Genomic DNA, 19974 nt, shown 5'->3' with positions numbered 1-19974 from the left:
AAACAGAGTATTAAAAATGTAAACTCTAAGGACCCCCTAATATACAATCACGTAGGGTAATTTTTTTCTTGAATTATAACTACATAAAATAATAAAATATAAAATATATTTACATGGGATAAGACAGTTTTTAAACAATTCTAAATATGTAATTAAGAAATATGTAAATGCATGACTACAATTTAATTGTTAAGATACAAAAAATCCTACCTGTTTGCTTTCTTCCATATCAGATTCGCTGCTAAATTCTTCTGTATTTAAATTTTCAAAATCTGATTCTCCAACTGCAATTGGCACTGTCACAGTGAGGCCTGGGTTGTTTATGAATGACATGTAATCGTTTTCATCGATCACGTATTTTTCCACACTGCTGCCTGTGCCTACACCACTGGTGGTTCCATTCCCGTCTTTAAGATAATTCAGATCTTTGCTTATTTCAACAGCAGTATGATTGGAAATGCAGCTGTCTTTCTTGTTGTTTAGCTCTTCAAGTGCTTTGATTTCCTCTAAAGCTTTCTGATTTCTAACGAAGGCTTTTTGGATGAACTCCTGTATCTTTTTTTTAACATAATCTATTCCCTTTTGAATCCTTGCCACAGCAATCTGGAGATTGTTCATTTCATTATCATCGTCAGTAGCAGCAAGGTTGTCTGAACTAAATGAGCTCAGCAGCAAGGCCAGAAATAGGTTCAATACCTAAAAGATGAGAGAATACAGCTGTATAGTAAATACATATATATAAGAAGTGAGTATTTTTACAGGATACTGTCAAATAGCACACATCATTGTTTTGAAAAACATTCACTAATTTTAGACAACCATATAGCACCTTAAATTACAGATCTGCTTACTTGTTTTGATCAGTGTTTACTCAGAAGATGAAAACAGACAAGCTAATACCTAAATATTTTAAACTTGATCTTTGTTTGAAGCAGCATGGTTGCTAGACTCTAAAATAAAAAAAGTTATAAAAATTCTAGCTATACACATTCATCAGAGGTTTGAAAGGCTTCTAAATCCCTTAAAATCACTTGGGATTTAAGTAGAATTAAATAAACATGATTTGTAAAATTAGATGGGTTTCTATGATGCAGATATTTTAGAAACTTATATCAGTTAATGCTATAATAACCTACTTATACTTTCTAACTACTCTTTGGAAGATTATACCATGAGACTGTCATTTTCTGTTAATTCTGGGCTTGTCTTTTAAATTCTATAAAGCTTGTCATAAGAGGATAAAAAGAATATTTAAAAATTAATTTTACTCTTTAATCTCTATTATTTATAATAGTACTACATTATTTGTAATTGGATTTTTTTCCTTTTTCACATGGCAAAAAATGAAAAATTTGTTTCCTCTTATATAGGAATTTAAAATAAAATGGACTTCTTTCATCAGCAGGTAACAATCTTAGCACCAGTATTGCCTGAGAACTCTGGTTTATTGCCTCAGAATTCGAACATCGTTATTGTTGTTTAACTATAATCTCCTATAAACTGTAGCTATTTCACTAAAGCTTACAAGCAATTGATAATTTCATACTTTCAGTCTGATATACCACCAGGCATCAAAAGTTGTCATGATATGGCAAAATGGCGTAAATAAACTTCCCCATTGTTAAATGTGTTACGTCTCTCATTTGTACTCTCTCTGAGACTTAATTCTGCGGACTTTCACAATTCCAGAGAAGAACTCTGAAGGTAAAAAGACACTTGGAAGAAAGAAGACAATATGAATCTGAAAGAGTATTTCTATGCTGAAGCTAATGCTAAAAAAATAGTAGAGCAGGTTAGTGATCATAAATAACTTTCTGGGGCTCTGCACATTTCTGCTGATATAATGCTAAGATTGCAAGGTCGTGTAAATGACTAGGAAACGAACATTTTGAATTCTATTTTATAAAAATTTAAATCATGTTGAAATATATCACTAAAGGAAGAGAATTTTGACAGGTAATGAAATACAGTGTTTAGGCATATCAGATTGAACTGCAAAGATTAACAGTAAAAGAAACTTCAAAATAAAGTGTAAATGGTGCATTTCAATGATAATCCTGATTTCTAAGAAGTTCTCACCAATTCAATATTTTTCAGTTGAACCTTTGGCATTTTAACTTGTCAGTTTGAATTAAAATTTTTCTATAAAAGTTTCTTCTATAATTTTGAGTTAGAAGCTTTCAAACACATTTTTAGGATGGACGTCCAATCACTATGTATTTCTTTTTTGTTTTTTACATGTAAGGAGGCCAAAAAGTTCAGTACTTAAATTCAAGATAATCTATATAAAACCAGCTACATTATACTTTATTTTTATTAGGTCAGAAGTATTAGTGCTGGAATTAGCTGTAATGGGTGTAAGAAAGTCCGTTAGATTTTTTTTCTCCGAAGAAGCAGCTGCCCAGGAGCTGGTGCAGCATAAGCTTTATTATTTCAAGAGTAGTTAGGAAGACATTTGGATTTCAACAGCACCTCTAAATTAGCTGCAGCACTCCCATGATAGGGTGTTTGATTTGACATTTTGGTGTATTCCTAAATTCCTGGACCCATAGTGAGAATACTTTAGTGTATGGCAATGAGTGAAAAGGGAGAGAAGGGAATCATCCTGTTTTTACCCAAAATCTAGCACATTCAGATTTATTTTTAATTCTAAACAGAAGTATGACAAACATTCTCATTGCCTAGCTGTAAGTTATGTACATTTTGCATCAGAGTTAATGTTCAAAAATGTTCATCACATACCACTAGGTTTCCAATCACCATGACCAGCATGAAAACAATAAGGCACATGGTTTGGCCTGCAACCTCCATGCAGTCCCACATCGTTTCTATCCATTCTCCACACAGCACTCGAAATACAATCAGGAAAGAGTGGAAGAAGTCATGCATGTGCCAGCGTGGAAGCACACAGTCACTGGAGATCTTGCAGACACATTCCTTGTAGCTTTTCCCAAACAACTGCATCCCAACCACAGCAAAAATGAAGACAATGATGGCCAGCACCAGGGTCAGATTTCCCAAAGCTCCCACTGAGTTGCCAATAATCTTAATCAGCATATTTAGAGTTGGCCAAGATTTTGCCAACTTAAAAACTCGAAGCTGAAAAACAAAAATGCAGAGGAATTTTTAGTGTTAGTTATGAAATAGAAGGGAGGTTGTTTAGCAAGAGCATATTAGTTTCTGTAGATTAATTTGTTCTTCAGTAGGAACATATTATTATTTTAATGGAAAGCAGGGAGCATGGAGTATTTGCCTAAACTGCAGTGTTCAGCATTTCATCTTAGTGATACACATAGAAAAAAACCCCATAATTTGTGTTTGTACCGCATTTGATCTTAATATTTTTAAACATCCACTTACAGATGATTACTGAACAATTCTTAAAGACATTTTAGAAGTTTATACTCTTTTCATCACCTTCACTACACACTCTTTGCTGGCTTGGTTCCACATTTTCCTCAGCACCACATTAGGTCTTCCAGGCTTAGTTAGAGGACAATTTTTGAAGCAACAATTTGATGCTGATATTTGATGTCCATTCAAATCATAAACACTAATTTAAAAATAATATTCAGTAATCAAACTATAGTACATGAAGTTGGGTACCATTTCAACTGGTGCTAATAAACTAAGTCACAACCTCCTGCTCTATATATTAGGAAAAAACCTAGGTTTTCAAGTAATGTGATGATAACCACTAGTAATACAGACTTTTAAATCATGAATCTTGTGCCTCCAGTAAACATACCTATAAATTAGTTTGTGTAGAATACTAATTGCTACAAAAAAGACATTTCTAGTAGAAGCTCAATAATATTTCAATTTAAGTGTTTTCCTAAAGTCAAGTTGTTATGACTCTGTTATGCGTAATGGAGTTACTAAATGTTTATTCTTGGTACCCATTGAAATAAATGTTGTGAAGAGAGGATCTACTTAGGGGCTTTATGAGTAACACAAAGTAATATTCACAATATAAAGACTAAAAATGTTAGGATTCTTTATGCTGGTGGCAATATGTATGTTTTTACAGATATTCAGCTTTGATGAATCTTAATGAAATCAGTATAATGAAGATTTACAAAATGCTCAAAAGGTAGCAGTTAGTCTTATGCTGGCAAAGGATATCAGTAGGATAGGATATCAACAGGATAATTTGATACCAAAAGATATCAAAGGATATCAATTGACAAACACCTTAAACTTGTACTTATCAAATATGGCTTGCAAATTAGGCATATAAGAAAAATAGTGTGAGCCATTTAAGTATACAATATATCTTTATAATACTGGTAATTATTACAGACATCAGCACATTTTTTTTGAGTGAGACAATTGCATGCAAATATTTAATTATCATGGTATTTACCAGTCTGAATGACCGAAGGACAGATAATCCTTCAACATTTGCAAGACCAAGCTCCATTAAACTAAGGCTAACGATAATACCATCAAAAATATTCCAGCCTTCTTGGAAATAATAATAAGGGTCCATGGCAATTATCTTTAGTACCATTTCTGCTGTGAATATCCCAGTGAACACCTAAAACAAAATGTAATTAATTAGTTGAGTTGTTATGAGAAATTTATATACTTGAGTAAAGTTTTCTAATCCAGCTTGAGTTCTCATACCTGTTACTTGTACTTGTTACTATAAAAAACAGCTGATTGCTATCTCCAAATGGCATCTAAGTATTTCTAAACACTGAAAACTAATAATTAAAAACAAATTACTAATTCAGGACAGATATAGGAGGGCAGAGGTTTGATAAACCTATAAAAAGCTATTCACCAGTCAGCAGCTCAGCTCCAGTTCATATTTGACTGATATGTGCTGGACTATCCATCCAGCAGATGATGTGATATGATCTGGTGTTTTCAGTCCTGTTTCTAGAGGATACTCCCAGTAAAGCAAAAGAAGACTTGATAGAAATTTTTTTCCTTGCTCACAGTCTAAACAGAAGTGTTAGAAGAAACTCTCTAAGGTCAGACTCTCTGAGGTCTGTCTTTTAGGCCAGAGTTGAAGAGTATGAGTGGAATAGAATTGGGAAGTTGGAGTTTCTTGCAGTGGGCTTTTTGTAAGGATATAGAGGTTTCTCGCACAGGTGCTATTCTGTGTGATAGCTATTTCCTTTTGGGAAAAAGAACTTCGTGGTGATAATGTTCTTTGAAATATCTGGAAGTGCCAAATGTGAAATTATCAATGCTCCTTAGTGTTTCAAAGTCCAGAATTTAACCCAACACTTTCTTGCAACAAGTAGTGGTCAGTGGTTTGTGCAGCATAATAAAGAAGTTTTGGAGCATAATGTAAAACCACTAAAAACATATGAATATTCTGCACAACACTCAAAGGATATCCTAGATGATCCCAAAGTCTACTAAAGTACACCAACGTATTCTGCCATTGCCTTGTGATAGTTCTTTACCCAGCTTGTTCTCAGTCCTCGTACAGCAAGTTTTATGGAAACAAAGCTGACTTTTTACAACACTATGTAACTACACTCATGATTACCTTTTAATTTAAGAAGATTAGGAGGTAGATATAATGCTGTGGAAACATTCACCATTGTCAAAGTGTAAATATTAACATTTTTAAAAGTGTATACTTTTGAGAAACTAGAAATATAGCAAGAAACACTAGAGTATTAAATTGATATATGAGAGATGTTACCACATAATCAGAAGAATGTAACAGATATTGCTATGTGTGGTAAAGAGAACACAACAAAGAAGATTATTCTTGACAAAACTGTCATATTTGTCAAAATAATTGGAAAAAAGCAATGAAAAACATTTCATTTCAAAATATTTCCTTCACAAAATAACCCATTCCATCCACAAACTACTTTTTCTTGAGCATAACTGCATCCCCAAATACACAAAAAGACATTTTAACAGAAGTAAACTCAAGTTTTCTTATAATTACTTGGGACTTTTGAATACTGAATGAATTTTAGTACTATGAAAATGAATCATTGCATTTTAGAACTATTTCTTCCTTCTCATTAAAATGCTACAGAAAAGGCATTCATATTTGTCATATTTAATTTATCCTCAAACAGACTGTGATGTCACAAGCAAAGAGTAAATTAACATATTTTGAATGGAAATCACAAAATTAAGGTTAATAGATTAATATAGTGTGGAACAGAGAATTTAATTGAAACCAGCAGGAATAGTATTCACTGCATATATATAGTCCTAATTAAGGATACTGGATTGTTACAAAGGTAGTTAAAAATATGACTGTTTCTAGCTTAGAGTAAAAAAAATAAAAATATGAGATGGGAAAAGGCAGAAGACCTTGTAAGTATAAATGGTTGGAGTGAAATAATTCTAACAATATGCCAGACCAACATTTTAAAATAGAATATTCTGTAATCTGTGATGAATATAAGAATATGCCACCAAATTGATCTTTGTCCAGGAGACAGGAAACTGTAATGCACACAAGAACACATAGGTAGTAAGTTCAATTTTAGTTCTATTTTTTAAAAAAGTCATAGAAGGATGTGTTACCAGTACATATAAGGAAAATGTTTAGACTTTAAAACATACTCTGACTGAGAAATCTATTACTGCTCCATTTAAATATTAGCAGACTTTTCAAAACTAATCTTTTTGAGTGATTAGTTCAGAACACTTGGTTGGTTTTGATTTTCAGGACTGCATGCTATGTGAGTCAATCCAGACCACTCCTGTGTAAACAATTGGTAGTTATGTGAGCTGGCAAAAAATTAAAAATGTATGAATCTTTTTCTGAAACAAACACTTGCAAGGTTCAGTCTTCTGCTTCCTGAGCATTAGAAGCAAATGGAGAGAAACAGACAAGAACATTCAAGTGTTATGCCACATTTAGGTATCTGCTTAGAAAAAGAATTACATGTAACCCTAAATCTCTGGATCAGGTTAAAATCAGGAAAGGCATCACTAATAAACTTACAGATACAAGGTGCTTTTTGTTAGAGAATAAATAATAATCTCCTAGTTTATTAAGGGGTTTTTTTTGTTACCTAAAGTGGCAAGGGCTTACTGCTAACAAGAAATATGCCTTTCTTGGAAATGTACTTTCACTGTAGTGTAACTGAAAAGAATTCAAAGAGAAATTCTGACATCTAAATACTTCATCAATTTCTTACAGAAGAAAAATATTTTCTGTGATGGAATATCACTACCATGGTAAAAATTAGATATCTACCTTAACATTTTAAAGAAAAAACCCAAGGTAGACCTCAAGAAATCTGACAATCCAGTGAAGACTGCACTTCCACACATATTCAGTTATTTCATTATAGTAGTTACAAGCTAGATTCATGAAAGTTAAAGGCTCCAGCAAAAATCACTTTAGCTATGAAAATCATATATACAGTTTCTAAACGGATTATAAAAACCAACCTGGAATAAATTTTAAATGAATGCAATGCATTTATGCATTTCTTCTTTTAGAAGAGGGTATTTTTACACAAAGTAGTGGATGACAAACCACTTACCAGGTTCCCCACAGAAAGGACACTGCTAAATTGTTCTGTCATTGGGTAATGTTCCATGGCCATAAACAAGGTGTTTAAAACAATGCAAATAGTTATAGCAAGATCAACAAATGGATCCATCACAACTAAATTGACGACATGTTTTACTTTTAACCATGGACGCCAGCAATCCCAGATCAAGAAAGTATTTGCAAATCTGTACCAGCATGGTGGGCATTTCTGTCTGGATTCTTCAAGCTCTGAAAAAAAATAGAAAAAAAATCAACAAATAATGAATATTCCAATTATATCCTCTGGAAGTTCTTGTTGAATATATGGAAAAAGATTAAATCATTCAAATAAACAGCTCACACTAACATGGGATTTCCCTCATCTATGTTTAGCCATCTTAAAGTTAAGCATCTAATTTATTTAAGCTCCTCTACAACCAGTGGACAGTGAAGTTATCTCTAAAGAGTGAATCATCTCAGACATCTATCTAAAGAGAGAAATGTTTTTGTCTCTTTCCCATGACAGTAGGAAGAGTCTAGACATTTAGTTTAGGTTACTTGACTTGCTTACAGCAGATGTCTTAATTTTGGATATTAAAAGTTAACATGACTCCATCGTCAGTAAGTTGATGTATATAACTTGTATAAGCTTCAGAAAATATAAAATTTTTGTGTTAAGTATGCAACATGCGTACATATTTTGTTTTGACCTACTAAAAGTATTATATTTGCTATTACACTGAACCACTACAATACCATAACAGAGAAATTACTTGGTGCACATACCTATCATTGCTTATTCGAATCAATATTTTTTAATATACAGAATGTCTGTTTTCTTATTTTAAACATTATCATTTGACTTTGTTTGAAAATGTCTTGTACAGCTGCAGTGTCTATCAGTTGAGAAACAGAACAATGTTAGTATTAGCAGAACAACTCTGCTCTCAATTAGAATCTTTACAAAGTATTTTTTCTTCCATTTCACTGTCAATATTGTCAAAGTTACAGAAGAATAGTAACTTCTACTGAGTTAATAATAGCAAGGATGAATGTCTAATGTGATGGGATGTTTGAGGACAGCCCAGAAGGAAGATTGATATTTGCTTAAGCGAGAAATACTTAGACTAAAAAATATGTAAGAAATGGCCACAACAGTTTCGATAAAATTTCTGCATAGAGGCATCAACACAAATCTGAAATTTGCCAGTTTTCAGACATCCCTCAGAGCACAGGGAGGTCTCCATCATCATGACACTTATGGGTGATTTTGCTAAAACAGCAAACATGCTGTTTTACAGTATTTGCTAATAAGGATTTAGTGCTAAACTCTACACTTTGAGGACCAGTGGATTGATTTTTGCCTCTAATATTGTCCTATATGGGTGGAATTACAGGAAGAGGTCAGTTGCCACAGCTCTTGAACTCATTGAAACTAACAAGCTCTCCCATTACATCAGACTGTAGCCTCCAGGCAGAAAAGGGTATTGTAAGTAGCAAAAGTCTTCTATAGTCTTTATAAAACATAACAAAGACAGTGCTTCTGAAGGAATATATGGATTGGGTGGAATAATCACGTTTCTGAACATATAACTCAGAATGCTGAGAGGTAGGATTGGACTGGCCTTGGATAAAAGTGGCCACTCACACTGGACGCTCAGTTGGCACAGAAGACTCCGTTGCTTGCACTTAGCAACTTCTGAAATAATGGAAACCAGATGTGGGTAGGAGGTGACTATCAGGACCATATAGTTTACATTGACATGTTTTTTTCTGGCCAGAACAATGGAAGAACAAACTATTCAGCTGGAGCAAGAGAGCAGCACCCTTTAAGGAGATATCCTCTCTACCTGGGAGGAGAACTAAGGATTGCACACTGAGAATCAAGAGGTACCAACAGTTCACGCTTACACTAGAGTAGGACGATATACTCAGAAAGATACATGTTTGTGAGAATGGTTTGTGAATACTTTTAGAAGAAAATAGGCAATAAAAGACTTATATTTCTGACTACAATTAGTTTGGGATCTATTTGTTTATCTGAGAGCAAAGGGCTCCAGAACTCACTTTAAAAAGTATATTTCAATTCTGACTTAAAGTAATATTAAGAACACTGTAGATTTTATTGGTAATTTTTTTCCTTTTAGAATATGTGTTGTAGGACATCCGCAGGGTTTGTCTGACTATAACAGCTGTCACACTGTGCCAGTATCCAGTAGATAGATCCTTTAAGCTTATAAAAATATTTTAATGGCATATGTATGAAGAGTGTACTCAGTTTCCATTAAATAAGCAAAACAATTCCAACAACTTATGCTTTTTCATATAGTAAATATAATATTTTTTTATCTTTCATATACTTACCTAAGAAAGTTTAAGAAATGTGATATACTTACCTAAGAAAGTTTAAGAAATGCTTAAGGCAGACAGTTCATGTGCATTGGCATGGGTTGATTACAGTTGGTTGTTTTCTTTAAAACTATCTTTTTCATTCCAATTTCCTATTGTCTATCCTTGGATTTTAAGTCTAAGGGAAATGACTGTTCTAGCACATCACTGCCTTTATCATAGCAATTCCTGTGTATCTTAATTGATTTTTCCTATTGATGTCATAGGAAGAAAACCCTTGTATTCTCTGTTTGGGGCCCTGGCAATCCCCTAGCTATGATTATTTTGTCTTTCTTAGTCCACTCAATAGAGTAATATTTTGGAAGGTGTCATGAAAAATAAATGACTAAGCATTTAGAGTCTGTAAATTATCTTAGAAGTGCTCAAAAGCCTTTTGTATCTGATGTTCAGAGATTTCACATGTCCAGTTTTACATTTACGAAGGATGTTATGTAGATAATAGCTCTGTACACGTAGTTAGCAGAAATTCACTGAAATGCCTGTCGGATAAAATACCTTCCATTGTATTTGTAAGTATGCTGGCTATACTCATTGCTCTTTGTCTTGCAGCAGAATCTTCCAGCATTTCCATGGAAATTTGATAAGAACTCAGTCTTCTTTTTCTTATTTCTGTTTCTGTAGTGGTGCCCTGTAAATGAAATACTGAGGAATTAAACCATCCTTTCAACAGCCAATTAACAGTATTTACTGTATAAATATTGTAGTGATAATCAAAATCAGCTTTGTGCAGCATGCTAGACTTTTCTTACACACTGAAGGTTTCTGTTCCTGTAGGAATTTCTTTGTTCTTTATTGAGGAACTCAGTGGAAATTTTGTACAGTGCTGCAAATAACCAAGGACACAATACCAAGGCAAAGGCGGGTCTCATTTAAATGACTGAGTGAACAAAATTTTTGCTAGGTATCTTTATGTTAGTGATTATTATTCTTTCAAGAAAAAATGATCAAAGTTGAAACCTGTCACCTTAATTTCCAGCAGCTACTGGAGTAAAGTGCGAGTACAGAAAGAATTGAACTATTATTTAACAAAGTAACTTTGATACAAGAAACATGAGTATAATTCTAGGAATTAATTATCTCTCTAATACTATGATGTACTGTGTTCCTAATCTGATAAGTGTGGCTCGAAAATTTTATATGAGAAAAAAATCACATCTTTTTTAATATTTCTTCTACCTAATTCTCACCCACCACAATGCTCAGAGAATTTGTGATATATTCTTGCAATGAATATGCAAGTCCTCTCTGTTTTGTATGGCTTCTAATTATCTTTTCAAAGCAATAATACTCGGCTCTGATTTAAATCTGCCTAACGTGTCACTACTCTATAGCATGTAGGTGTCCTTACAGTTGCTTTGCCTTTCTTCTGGAGCGTGGCCTAGGGATCTAAACACAGGAGTGGGATTAAAAAGTTCCTAAATCTTGGTTCCTGCTCTACCACTGATTTCTGTGATTCATGGAAACCACTCCCTCTTTTTCTCATTATTCTGTCCCCATCCAGAAAAAGAATAAAAAAGCCTGCAGAACTCATAAGGGATTTCAAGGTTATCTTAGTGTGAAGTTGAAAAACCATTTTTGAGCATTCACTAGTACTATTTCTTTAGAGAAGACTCTTGAGTTAAATGACTAAATCTTTTTTCAAGTGAATGTATTTCTGAAATAGAACTATATACGCATCATCTCTGAGGTAATCTGATTGAATTTGTGGTATGAAGATATCAAGATAGGAGAGAAACAAAAATAAAAAGGAATGTGTAATAGTAGTAATGAAATCTCAATATTTATAATGAAAATATTTTTCAGGTTAAATACAGTGCTATTATAGCCACCAAAATACCACACTGAATCCATATTAAAATACTATGTATGAACAAGCTTGCTTCTTTGAAAGTTTGAAAGAACATCTGAGCTTACAGAAGTCTGAAACTGAGACTGAAATGTAATGTAATTGCAAAGGTACATAGGAATTGTATGCATTTTTCTCATGAAAGTTAAGAGAAAAATTGCTTCAAGATAAATTCAGTAAGGGGTATTTCTACTAACTATCATGGGAGTAGTAACTGCATTCTGCTTAATTTTGCAGGTGTTTTCCTATACATATTTCCAAGTTATATCCTTAGTTATATATCAGATGTCTACGTCTGTTGATGAGGTGAAGCTATATACGAATTGTCAAATTCAATTTATGGTTTTTTCTTTCTATGTGCAGATCTCTTGCTGAAGGCAAGGAGAACATAATACTTTACTGAGGCTCAGACATAGGAGGTTGAGGACTTTTTTCCCCTTATATTCTGTTATTTAGAAACTATTGCAAGTTATTTCTCACAGCTCTAAGAAATGATAAGGCATGCAGAGGTGAGCAGTAAGAAAACATTCCGTGCCTGAACCAAACTGTAATAATTACTGGTTTACTTATAATTACCTCTGGTATAAGCTGACCAGTAGGTGAAGTTAGAGTTGAAGGTCCTCCAACCAAGGAAACTACTCCATTGCAATCCACAGTGCTGTGCATCTTCCCATTTACTGGAAGGGCTGGTACCATTCTAGACGACACACTCGCCTGACTGATATTACTGTTGCGCCGTTCTCCGTGTCGATTTGGAACAAAGAGAGAGTCTCTTCTGCTCTCATTGTCTTCAAGAGTGCTGTGCTCATCATCAGCAAAGTCATTTTCAGATCCTATATCCTTTGCACGACCTCTGAAACTGAAAATGCTTGTTTTGCTGTTGCGCCTTGGTGAGAACAGGGAACCACGAATGCTTAGCAAAGACTGTAAAAGATTTAAAACAAACCAAAACAAAACAGCATTAGAACTGAAGTTCTAAGTTCTTGGCTTTTCAAAGAATAGTTACAGTGCTGGAGGAAGGATAGTCACTTTTTTCTTCAATAGTATCAGTGTGTCCGTTAGGGGAAAGTGCTCATTAGGGGACCTGAAGTAGAGGGGAAAAATTGTTTTTAAGGTAATGTTGCAGAACTGAGGAAAAGTTGTGCAGAAGACATAAGTAAGGTTGGACAATTTTGAGCAAAGAAGGCAGGTTGAATTGGTATAGACCCATGACTGTGCTGGATACAGTTCTCAACATCACTATCAAGGTTTTGCAGGCATTTGTCTTTTATTCCTTCTTCTATTAGAGGACAGAGCTAAAAATCTTTTACTTTTCTTCCCTTCTTCATCCTCTGGATTCCTAGGGATAACAACTGGTAACGCTCACCGATCATTGTTTTCTATTCTGTTTATTAGAGTGGTCTTAAGTTTGGTATTAAATTCAGTCTAAGTTGATGTAAAGAACTTGTCTGCCCTCTTCACAATAGGCTCAATACTGTGGGAACAACATATGCAGTATTCTAAAACTAGAAGACAGAGGCAACAGCTTAGGTAAGCTCTGGAGGTACAGTGTGAACATGACTAGTAGCACTCTTGGGCATAGCACTCCAGAGGCTCTAGCAGGCTGCACACCTACCAGAAGGTACCACTCGGCCATCAGGCAGCTCAAAGCAAGCATTCACCAGGGACACAGTTTCCTAAAGATATCCTCTTACAAATGAGAAAAATAAATCAGTGGTTGTTGGTAATTCATCTTTTAATTACAGTAGAAGCTGGTTAATGGAATGTTCTTCTCCCTTGCTACATATTTTATTAATGGCATTCATGAATAAATAAAATGAATACTAATTGTGGAAAAAAGAAACCTTGCATTAAGCTTTCTTCAATTCCGCATTTGTACAAATCTTTGCATCTTGGTACATCAAAAACCTGGTTTGAGATGATTCTCAATTTTTCACTAGTTTTGCAGGTGGAAAGTGCTTATATGTAATAGCAGGTTTTTATCCCAGGATAATTAAAGTGAAAGTGAAAACTGCACTGTAATATATATAAGCCTATATCAATACTGTGAAAACCAGACACTGAATATATACATATATCAATCCATATGTATCTCTGTATATGCATACTCAGATTTATACATACACACACAATGTGTGTGCTGAACTGGTAGTACTGCCTGTTATAAAGGCTGGCAGGTGTTTACCATTAGGAGATGTATTTTTCTGCTCTTACAGCTATACCAAATTTTAATAATTTGGGCTGAAATTTCCTATGCTGGCTGTCAGCCTCAGGCAGAGTTACTTGAAGAATATCAGCCAAATGGTTTTGCTAACCCATTTATGTAAACTTGGCTGGAGAAAAAGTGCTGTTTTGCTTATGCTGAAAGATAAATTTATCTAAAAAAAAGCTCTAGCTGCTATAGAGCATGACACTGAATTCTGACAAAGTGGGAAACTAATTACTGCACCCTTTGTACATTTCTTTGTAAATGTATTTGGCCAGCCTACAGTCCTTCAAAAAATCACACGCTCGCTAGGTTTCGTCTGACTACCACTGCTACCCTTGTTTTTTCAGAGAATGTTTCCATGGCTGCTATGTTTTGTTTGTAGTCCAATCTTTCCAGTATGTGTTATCATGCTCTGAGCACAGCTAAGTGGATCAGGCCCCTCAGGGATTTGGGAGGAGTAATGCCTGCTCTGCAAGTCCCTGCTGGATTGAGACAAAAGATATAAGCCACTATTGCTGCAATTCTAGTACAAGTAGAGGCAGAAATGTATGTGTCTACATGCTCCTGGAAAGTAAGGGCTGAAAGGAAAGCTTAGCTTTTCTTGCAGGCTGCATCATTCATTTGCACATGGAATATTGTGTCAAAGGACAAAACCTCTACAGGGGCCAACTGGGCAGATTATCTCCCCTTACTATTCTACCTCATTGTTTCATGCTCTGCCACCCTGTTTCACCAGGGAGCTAACTGCATGCCTAACAAGACAAACCAGCTCTTCCTTTACCAGTGCTACTGCCCATAATCCTTCCACTCTTGTGGCAGCTCAGTTTTATTTCAGTTATATGCAGGCAACGTTTGCCCCAAAGCATTTTTACAACTGCAAAAACAATTACCAAGACAGTCTTTAATTCATAAATTATCCTCAATTAGATTATTTGCTTGATACAAGTCTCTTTTTGTATTTTCAAATTTTACAATAATTTTTCAAAAAAATATTTCAGATGGTCACTTATTTCCTTCCTGCTGTGTAATTCATGACGTCTCAAGATGAGCTGTTTCCTGTCTATTGCACCATTTCCTTCTTTTCTTTCAAATCTAAGGCATATACAATATTTGTTTTCACTTGATTTTAATGAATTTTAATTATTTATTCCACAACATGAATTCACATTTAATTTTAATGTTACCAAAAATCATTTGAAATGCCTTGCTTTCTCAAGCTTCTTAAGTTTCTGTGGAAGTTTCACAGTTCTTCATGACAATTGACAAGATGAAAGCTTTTTGAGAGTTTCAGAGTATGAACAAATACATGCAACAATGTTTTACTGTACGTTAATAAAGCTACAGAAAGTTTATTATCTATGGAATCTCTTTGTCTCAAATTCTCCTCCTTTTAGTATAAATGCTTCTGTATTAAGTATTTTTTCTGTGCACCAAAAAATATATTTAATATAAACACAATATATTCCTTAATCAGTCTCTTCACCAGAAGTACATAGAAGAGCATCAGGGAATTTAGACTAGACAATGGAGAGGCCTATTATCAAGTAGTTAAAGCACAGGACTAGCAGTCAGAAATTCCTTTCTGCTCAGACTTTGTCAGTGACTCTTCTTTAGTGTGGTCAAGTCACTCACCATCCTCATCTATGGGGTATGGACACTTATATATATATCTAAGTGAGGCAGGACTGTGCAGTCTAAGATGAGATCTTTGGTTGCAGCTGCTTTGTATCAGCCTGACTCAAAGCCCATTCCAACTAATGAAAGATTTTTTGGAGCAGCTTTGGCCCAAAACTAATAGTACATTTTATTAGATTGGAAATACACTTTTACAATATTACTCAAAGGAGTTGAGATAGATTTAATAATTTGTTTTTCTTACATTTTATTTATTTCTTATCCAGAGAACACCTGGTCATTCTTCTTAATTATAATAAACATTACTTCACTTCCTTAGAAATGCAAATGTATCTTTTTCAGACCAGGCATCATCCCTTGTACTTGACTAATTACTGAGGCTTTGTCTCAAATTAAGCTTTCCTCCCCTCAGTGCATATATTTCAGTGTGAAGTATTTCTGCCACTAAATCTCATATTTTATATGAGTCTGTAAACTAACACACTTGATACGAACATTAAATAGGATAAACATTGGTAGTTAAACATGAGTAGTATTGGTGGGTAAATGTAATCTCTTGGCTAAAACCAGACATGACTGTTTTGAAGAGATGCATTTTGAGTGATTTTTCTACAAATACCATAACTGTGTGTAGACTTGAAATAAGCAAAGGTATCCTTAAGCAACGGAAGAGATCCTTTGATTTAAGGGAGTAGAGCTTTGAAGTTTGGACTAAATGATTTCCAGGGGTCCTTCCTAAACTATTTTTTTTGTATGATTGCAAAGATTCTCCATCTTGTATAATGAATTTCTAATGAAAAAGAACAGTATGACTAAATTCTTATAAATATAAGCCCAAACGATCCTTATATAGTTTGTCTTTATTGTGGAGTACTAGAGTTACTTTTCTAATTATCTACCATTTAAAGAAGCTAATTAAGGAAAACAATAGAAACTAATGGTAGTGTGGAATTTCCTATGCAGGGTATTTTGATGATGTGGTCTGCTAAAAAACCCCACGTATTTGTATAGTTCTCAAACGGATGCAGAACAGAGAACCCATGGTTGATTAACATAAATATATGAGTACTAATCAAAGAGTTTTTGATTCTTTTTCCAATCTACCAGATACATCTTCAGAAATACATTTTCAGAAATGTTTTAATTCAGTTTACAATGATCCTTGGTATGTTCGTTTTATCCCTTTGCTAACAGAATGGATCAAACCATATCAAACTGTAACAGTTAATGGTACTATCACTGGTTTTTTCCTTCACTCACCTTTTACATAACTTCCAATATGTAAAGCTGCTGTAATGTCAGTCAAAACCAAATTAGAGTAGACATACATGATTTAATAATAAAGAGTGCTGTACCTGGTGAGGAGATGTGAACCTTTTTTCATATGTCAGTTGACTTCCTTCTGTGGAGAAGCGGAAACTTTTCCTTCTGATACTGTCTTCTGACTCAGACTTGGGGAACTTATCGATATCTCCTTTGTCCTCTGCTTCAGACATTTCTTTCTGTCTTCTTTTCTTCCTTCTGTTTCTTCTTTCTTTAGCACTCTTTGAGCTCAACTTTGATGCTTCTGAAGAACTTTCCAAGAGTTCTCCTAATCCCCCTACACCACTGAAATCTCTTGATGCAACTGATGCTGCTGCTACTGCTGCTGTTGCCTGTCAGGTTACAAAGCAAGGTATTCTTAGTAGGCCAAAAATGAACGACTTTATAGGCTTTTATCAACTGTTTTTATTTTCACTGTGGTAATACTGCTGGTTGTACACCCTTGAGTATTGTAATATACACAAACAAATTGAAGATAAACTATTGAGTTGTATAGCTCCTCATTGTTTAGCAGCATGAGCTACTTGAAGCATCAACTTCAGCAGAACAATAGCATCACTATTCCTTAAAGACTTGCTGCACAAGACACTGGTCTAAAATTAAGGTAGTCAGAAAAGTATAAACATGGTGCTTTTTCATGTATTTCAGACCTGCTTCCCCATTTTCTCTCAAGAAAAGCCCCACATCATGCTCTAATTTGGCTGATCCCTTCTTAGTCCTTACAGAGAACACTAATCCCTAACATCCACCATATGAGTTAATGTATCATAATCCAACTAGCAGCCTGCAAGTAGTTGAATCCAGCCTTTCCTCACTGTGATAAATGGCAAGAGACTAGGGTTATATAACAAAGATGACTAGTAATTATCTGGCAAAACATACTATATTCAATGCCAAGTATTTCAGGAATGATGAGATGTCTCTCTACAGCAGGAAAGGATAGTTTGAAAGCTCATGGTATGCATTAATGGCTTTCTGCGCCACAATATACAACCCATGTTATACAAGTTGACTTGATACAGACTTTTTCTGCTAAATAGGATATTAAAAGAATTCTGAAGTGTTTATCAATTAAAAAAAGTGATACTCAAAATTTTGTCATACTGGTTTCAGAATATCGTCCTTCAAATGCTCTAACAGAAACAAAGGCAGCAGATGCTGAGTCATCACCCATCTACTTCATATTACTAACACCAAAGGTCAAACAAGTGGAGCAATGCAAAGACCACTGTGATGACTTAGGTTTGTGGATGAATAGGTTCAGTGTCAAGGGAGTGAAGAGATGGGTCCCATACTCATTTCCGTCTCAGCAGCCAATTCAGCAGCTCAGTGATCCGCCTTGTAATTCATACTTTCTGCTAATATTTTCAGGTACAAAAGGGATCTTTACTGTAATACTGCTTTTCTTATAATGAATTGAGTGGTTATTAATTTTAAAAAGTAATGACTTTCCAGGGCCTTTATTCAACCTTCCTTGTAGTCTCTGTTTCATATGGTTCTATTCTTCCTAATCCTGGATCAGCTTCATCTCTGTCCCCACTCTCAAACACACAAACACCAAGATGAGCCCCCTGATATCTTTTGATATATTGTGATTTAGTGCCTTTCACGGATTAAAATATCAGATATTAAAAAAAAAAAAGTACTCTTTGCTGATATTTAACTTTTTTTAAATTTGAATTTTGCAGGATTCTGCTTTTTCTTTTGTGGTTTGGAAGTGATGAGGTTTAACGACTAAAATAGAGATATGCTAATTAGATTTCACGGGTCACGCATAAAACTTTCCTTTCAAGAAAAAGATGGAGAGTTTCACTTTCTATTAGCACTTTATAGAATCATTCTAACTTAGTGAAAGTAGCTGTTAAATACTACCAAAACTATAGTTTCATAGAAGATTCTAATTTGCTACATTTTATAAACATTGTCCTGTTGAAAATTACTATATGCCAGATGAAAAACAATAGAAAATCAGTCCAGAAATTGGACAGACATCTGACTCACAGAGCTGAATTCCTGCATATATTTTACTTTCAGATAAGAAAAGCTCACACAAAAGTATCTATTAAAATGTCTTTTTCTCATAAAACTTTAAATAATTTTATTCTCTGTTCAAAGAAAACAAAGATTACTTTAAAAGAATTCTGAAGTAATGCCTTTGTTATAAATATTGCTAGTCTGTTCTAAGGATATATAAACCCCTGATTGACTTCAGTGTGCTTGAATTAGGGATATGCTTAAATACCTTGCTGGATAGAAACCTAAAAGAACAGTGATTACAATCCTTCTCTTTTTTCTGAATATTGGGGAAGAACTATTAAGTACAGCAAGCCTGGAAATTCTCACTCAGATCATAAACCAGAATTAACATCACTAGACTTTTTTCACACTGTTCATAAGATCTGTAAGATAAAAGCATCATGAACTATGACTACTTAAAGTCAGGCTTCTAGGACACTCATCACAAATATTTTACAGTCTTTTGGTGAACCTAGTAGCATTCTTTTCTGTACCATTAGCTTGCTTTTTTGCTATTTGGTTAGTTCCTGATTTTCATTGGCTATTTCCACTTTTATAACTTGCGTGGTAAACAAGACTTTTTTCTTTCTGTAATTCATTGCACAATTTATACATGTTCTAATTCATAAAAGATTATTATCCTTGCCTTAAGAATATGGCTGTTCAGAAAGTACAATTTCCATCATTACCTGAGCTTCTTCTTGTTGCTTCTTCAGTTGTTCTAGCATCTGTTGAAATTCTGCCTCTTTCTGCTCTGCTTCTTCCATGGTTGCTTGATTCTGTTCTTCGTAGGCCATGGCGACCACAGCCAGGATCAAGTTGATCAGATAGAAAGAGCCCAGAAAAATTACCAGAACAAAAAATATCATGTATGTTTTCCCAGCAGCACGTAGTGTCTAGGGAGTAGAAAGCATCTCTATATATTATTCCACCACTTATCTTTGTTACTGCAACAGCATTATGCTTTCAGCTTATGTACAAATAAGCTTATTTATATAATTTTGTATGTCACCTACAGTTTACTACTTATGTCATACAAATTTCTTACCAGCTGATACA

At 34.4% G+C, this 19974-nt stretch overlaps 1 protein-coding gene across 17 annotated transcripts in view; it reads right to left on the bottom strand.

The window, feature by feature from the left end:
* Positions 1–19974, bottom strand: part of LOC127018120 (sodium channel protein type 2 subunit alpha-like) — a 60818-nt gene that overhangs the window by 31707 nt on the left and 9137 nt on the right. For 4 of the 17 annotated variants that reach the window (XM_050899475.1, XM_050899484.1, XM_050899479.1 and 1 more), the window contains exons 8-17: positions 19964–19974; positions 19605–19811; positions 16973–17231; positions 15940–15962; positions 12309–12656; positions 10382–10514; positions 7488–7726; positions 4367–4540; positions 2743–3099; positions 211–696 (exon numbers count right to left, since the gene is read on the bottom strand). The exon at positions 19964–19974 is cut by the window's right edge and continues 131 nt beyond it. In XM_050899475.1, the coding sequence (XP_050755432.1) occupies positions 211–696; positions 2743–3099; positions 4367–4540; positions 7488–7726; positions 10382–10514; positions 12309–12656; positions 15940–15962; positions 16973–17231; positions 19605–19811; positions 19964–19974 (2237 nt within the window). Of the gene's footprint in view, positions 1–210; positions 697–2742; positions 3100–4366; positions 4541–7487; positions 7727–10381; positions 10515–12278; positions 12657–15939; positions 15963–16931; positions 17232–19141; positions 19146–19604; positions 19812–19963 lie in introns of all 17 variants that reach the window. The other 13 variants (XM_050899487.1, XM_050899480.1, XM_050899473.1 and 10 more) reach the window with 8 other exon arrangements.

Source organism: Gymnogyps californianus, chromosome 7 (genome assembly GCF_018139145.2).
Source record: "Gymnogyps californianus isolate 813 chromosome 7, ASM1813914v2, whole genome shotgun sequence".
Classification (NCBI taxonomy): domain Eukaryota; kingdom Metazoa; phylum Chordata; class Aves; order Accipitriformes; family Cathartidae; genus Gymnogyps; species Gymnogyps californianus.
Note: the sequence above shows the minus strand (reverse complement) of the source record. Positions and strands in the feature narration are given on the sequence as shown.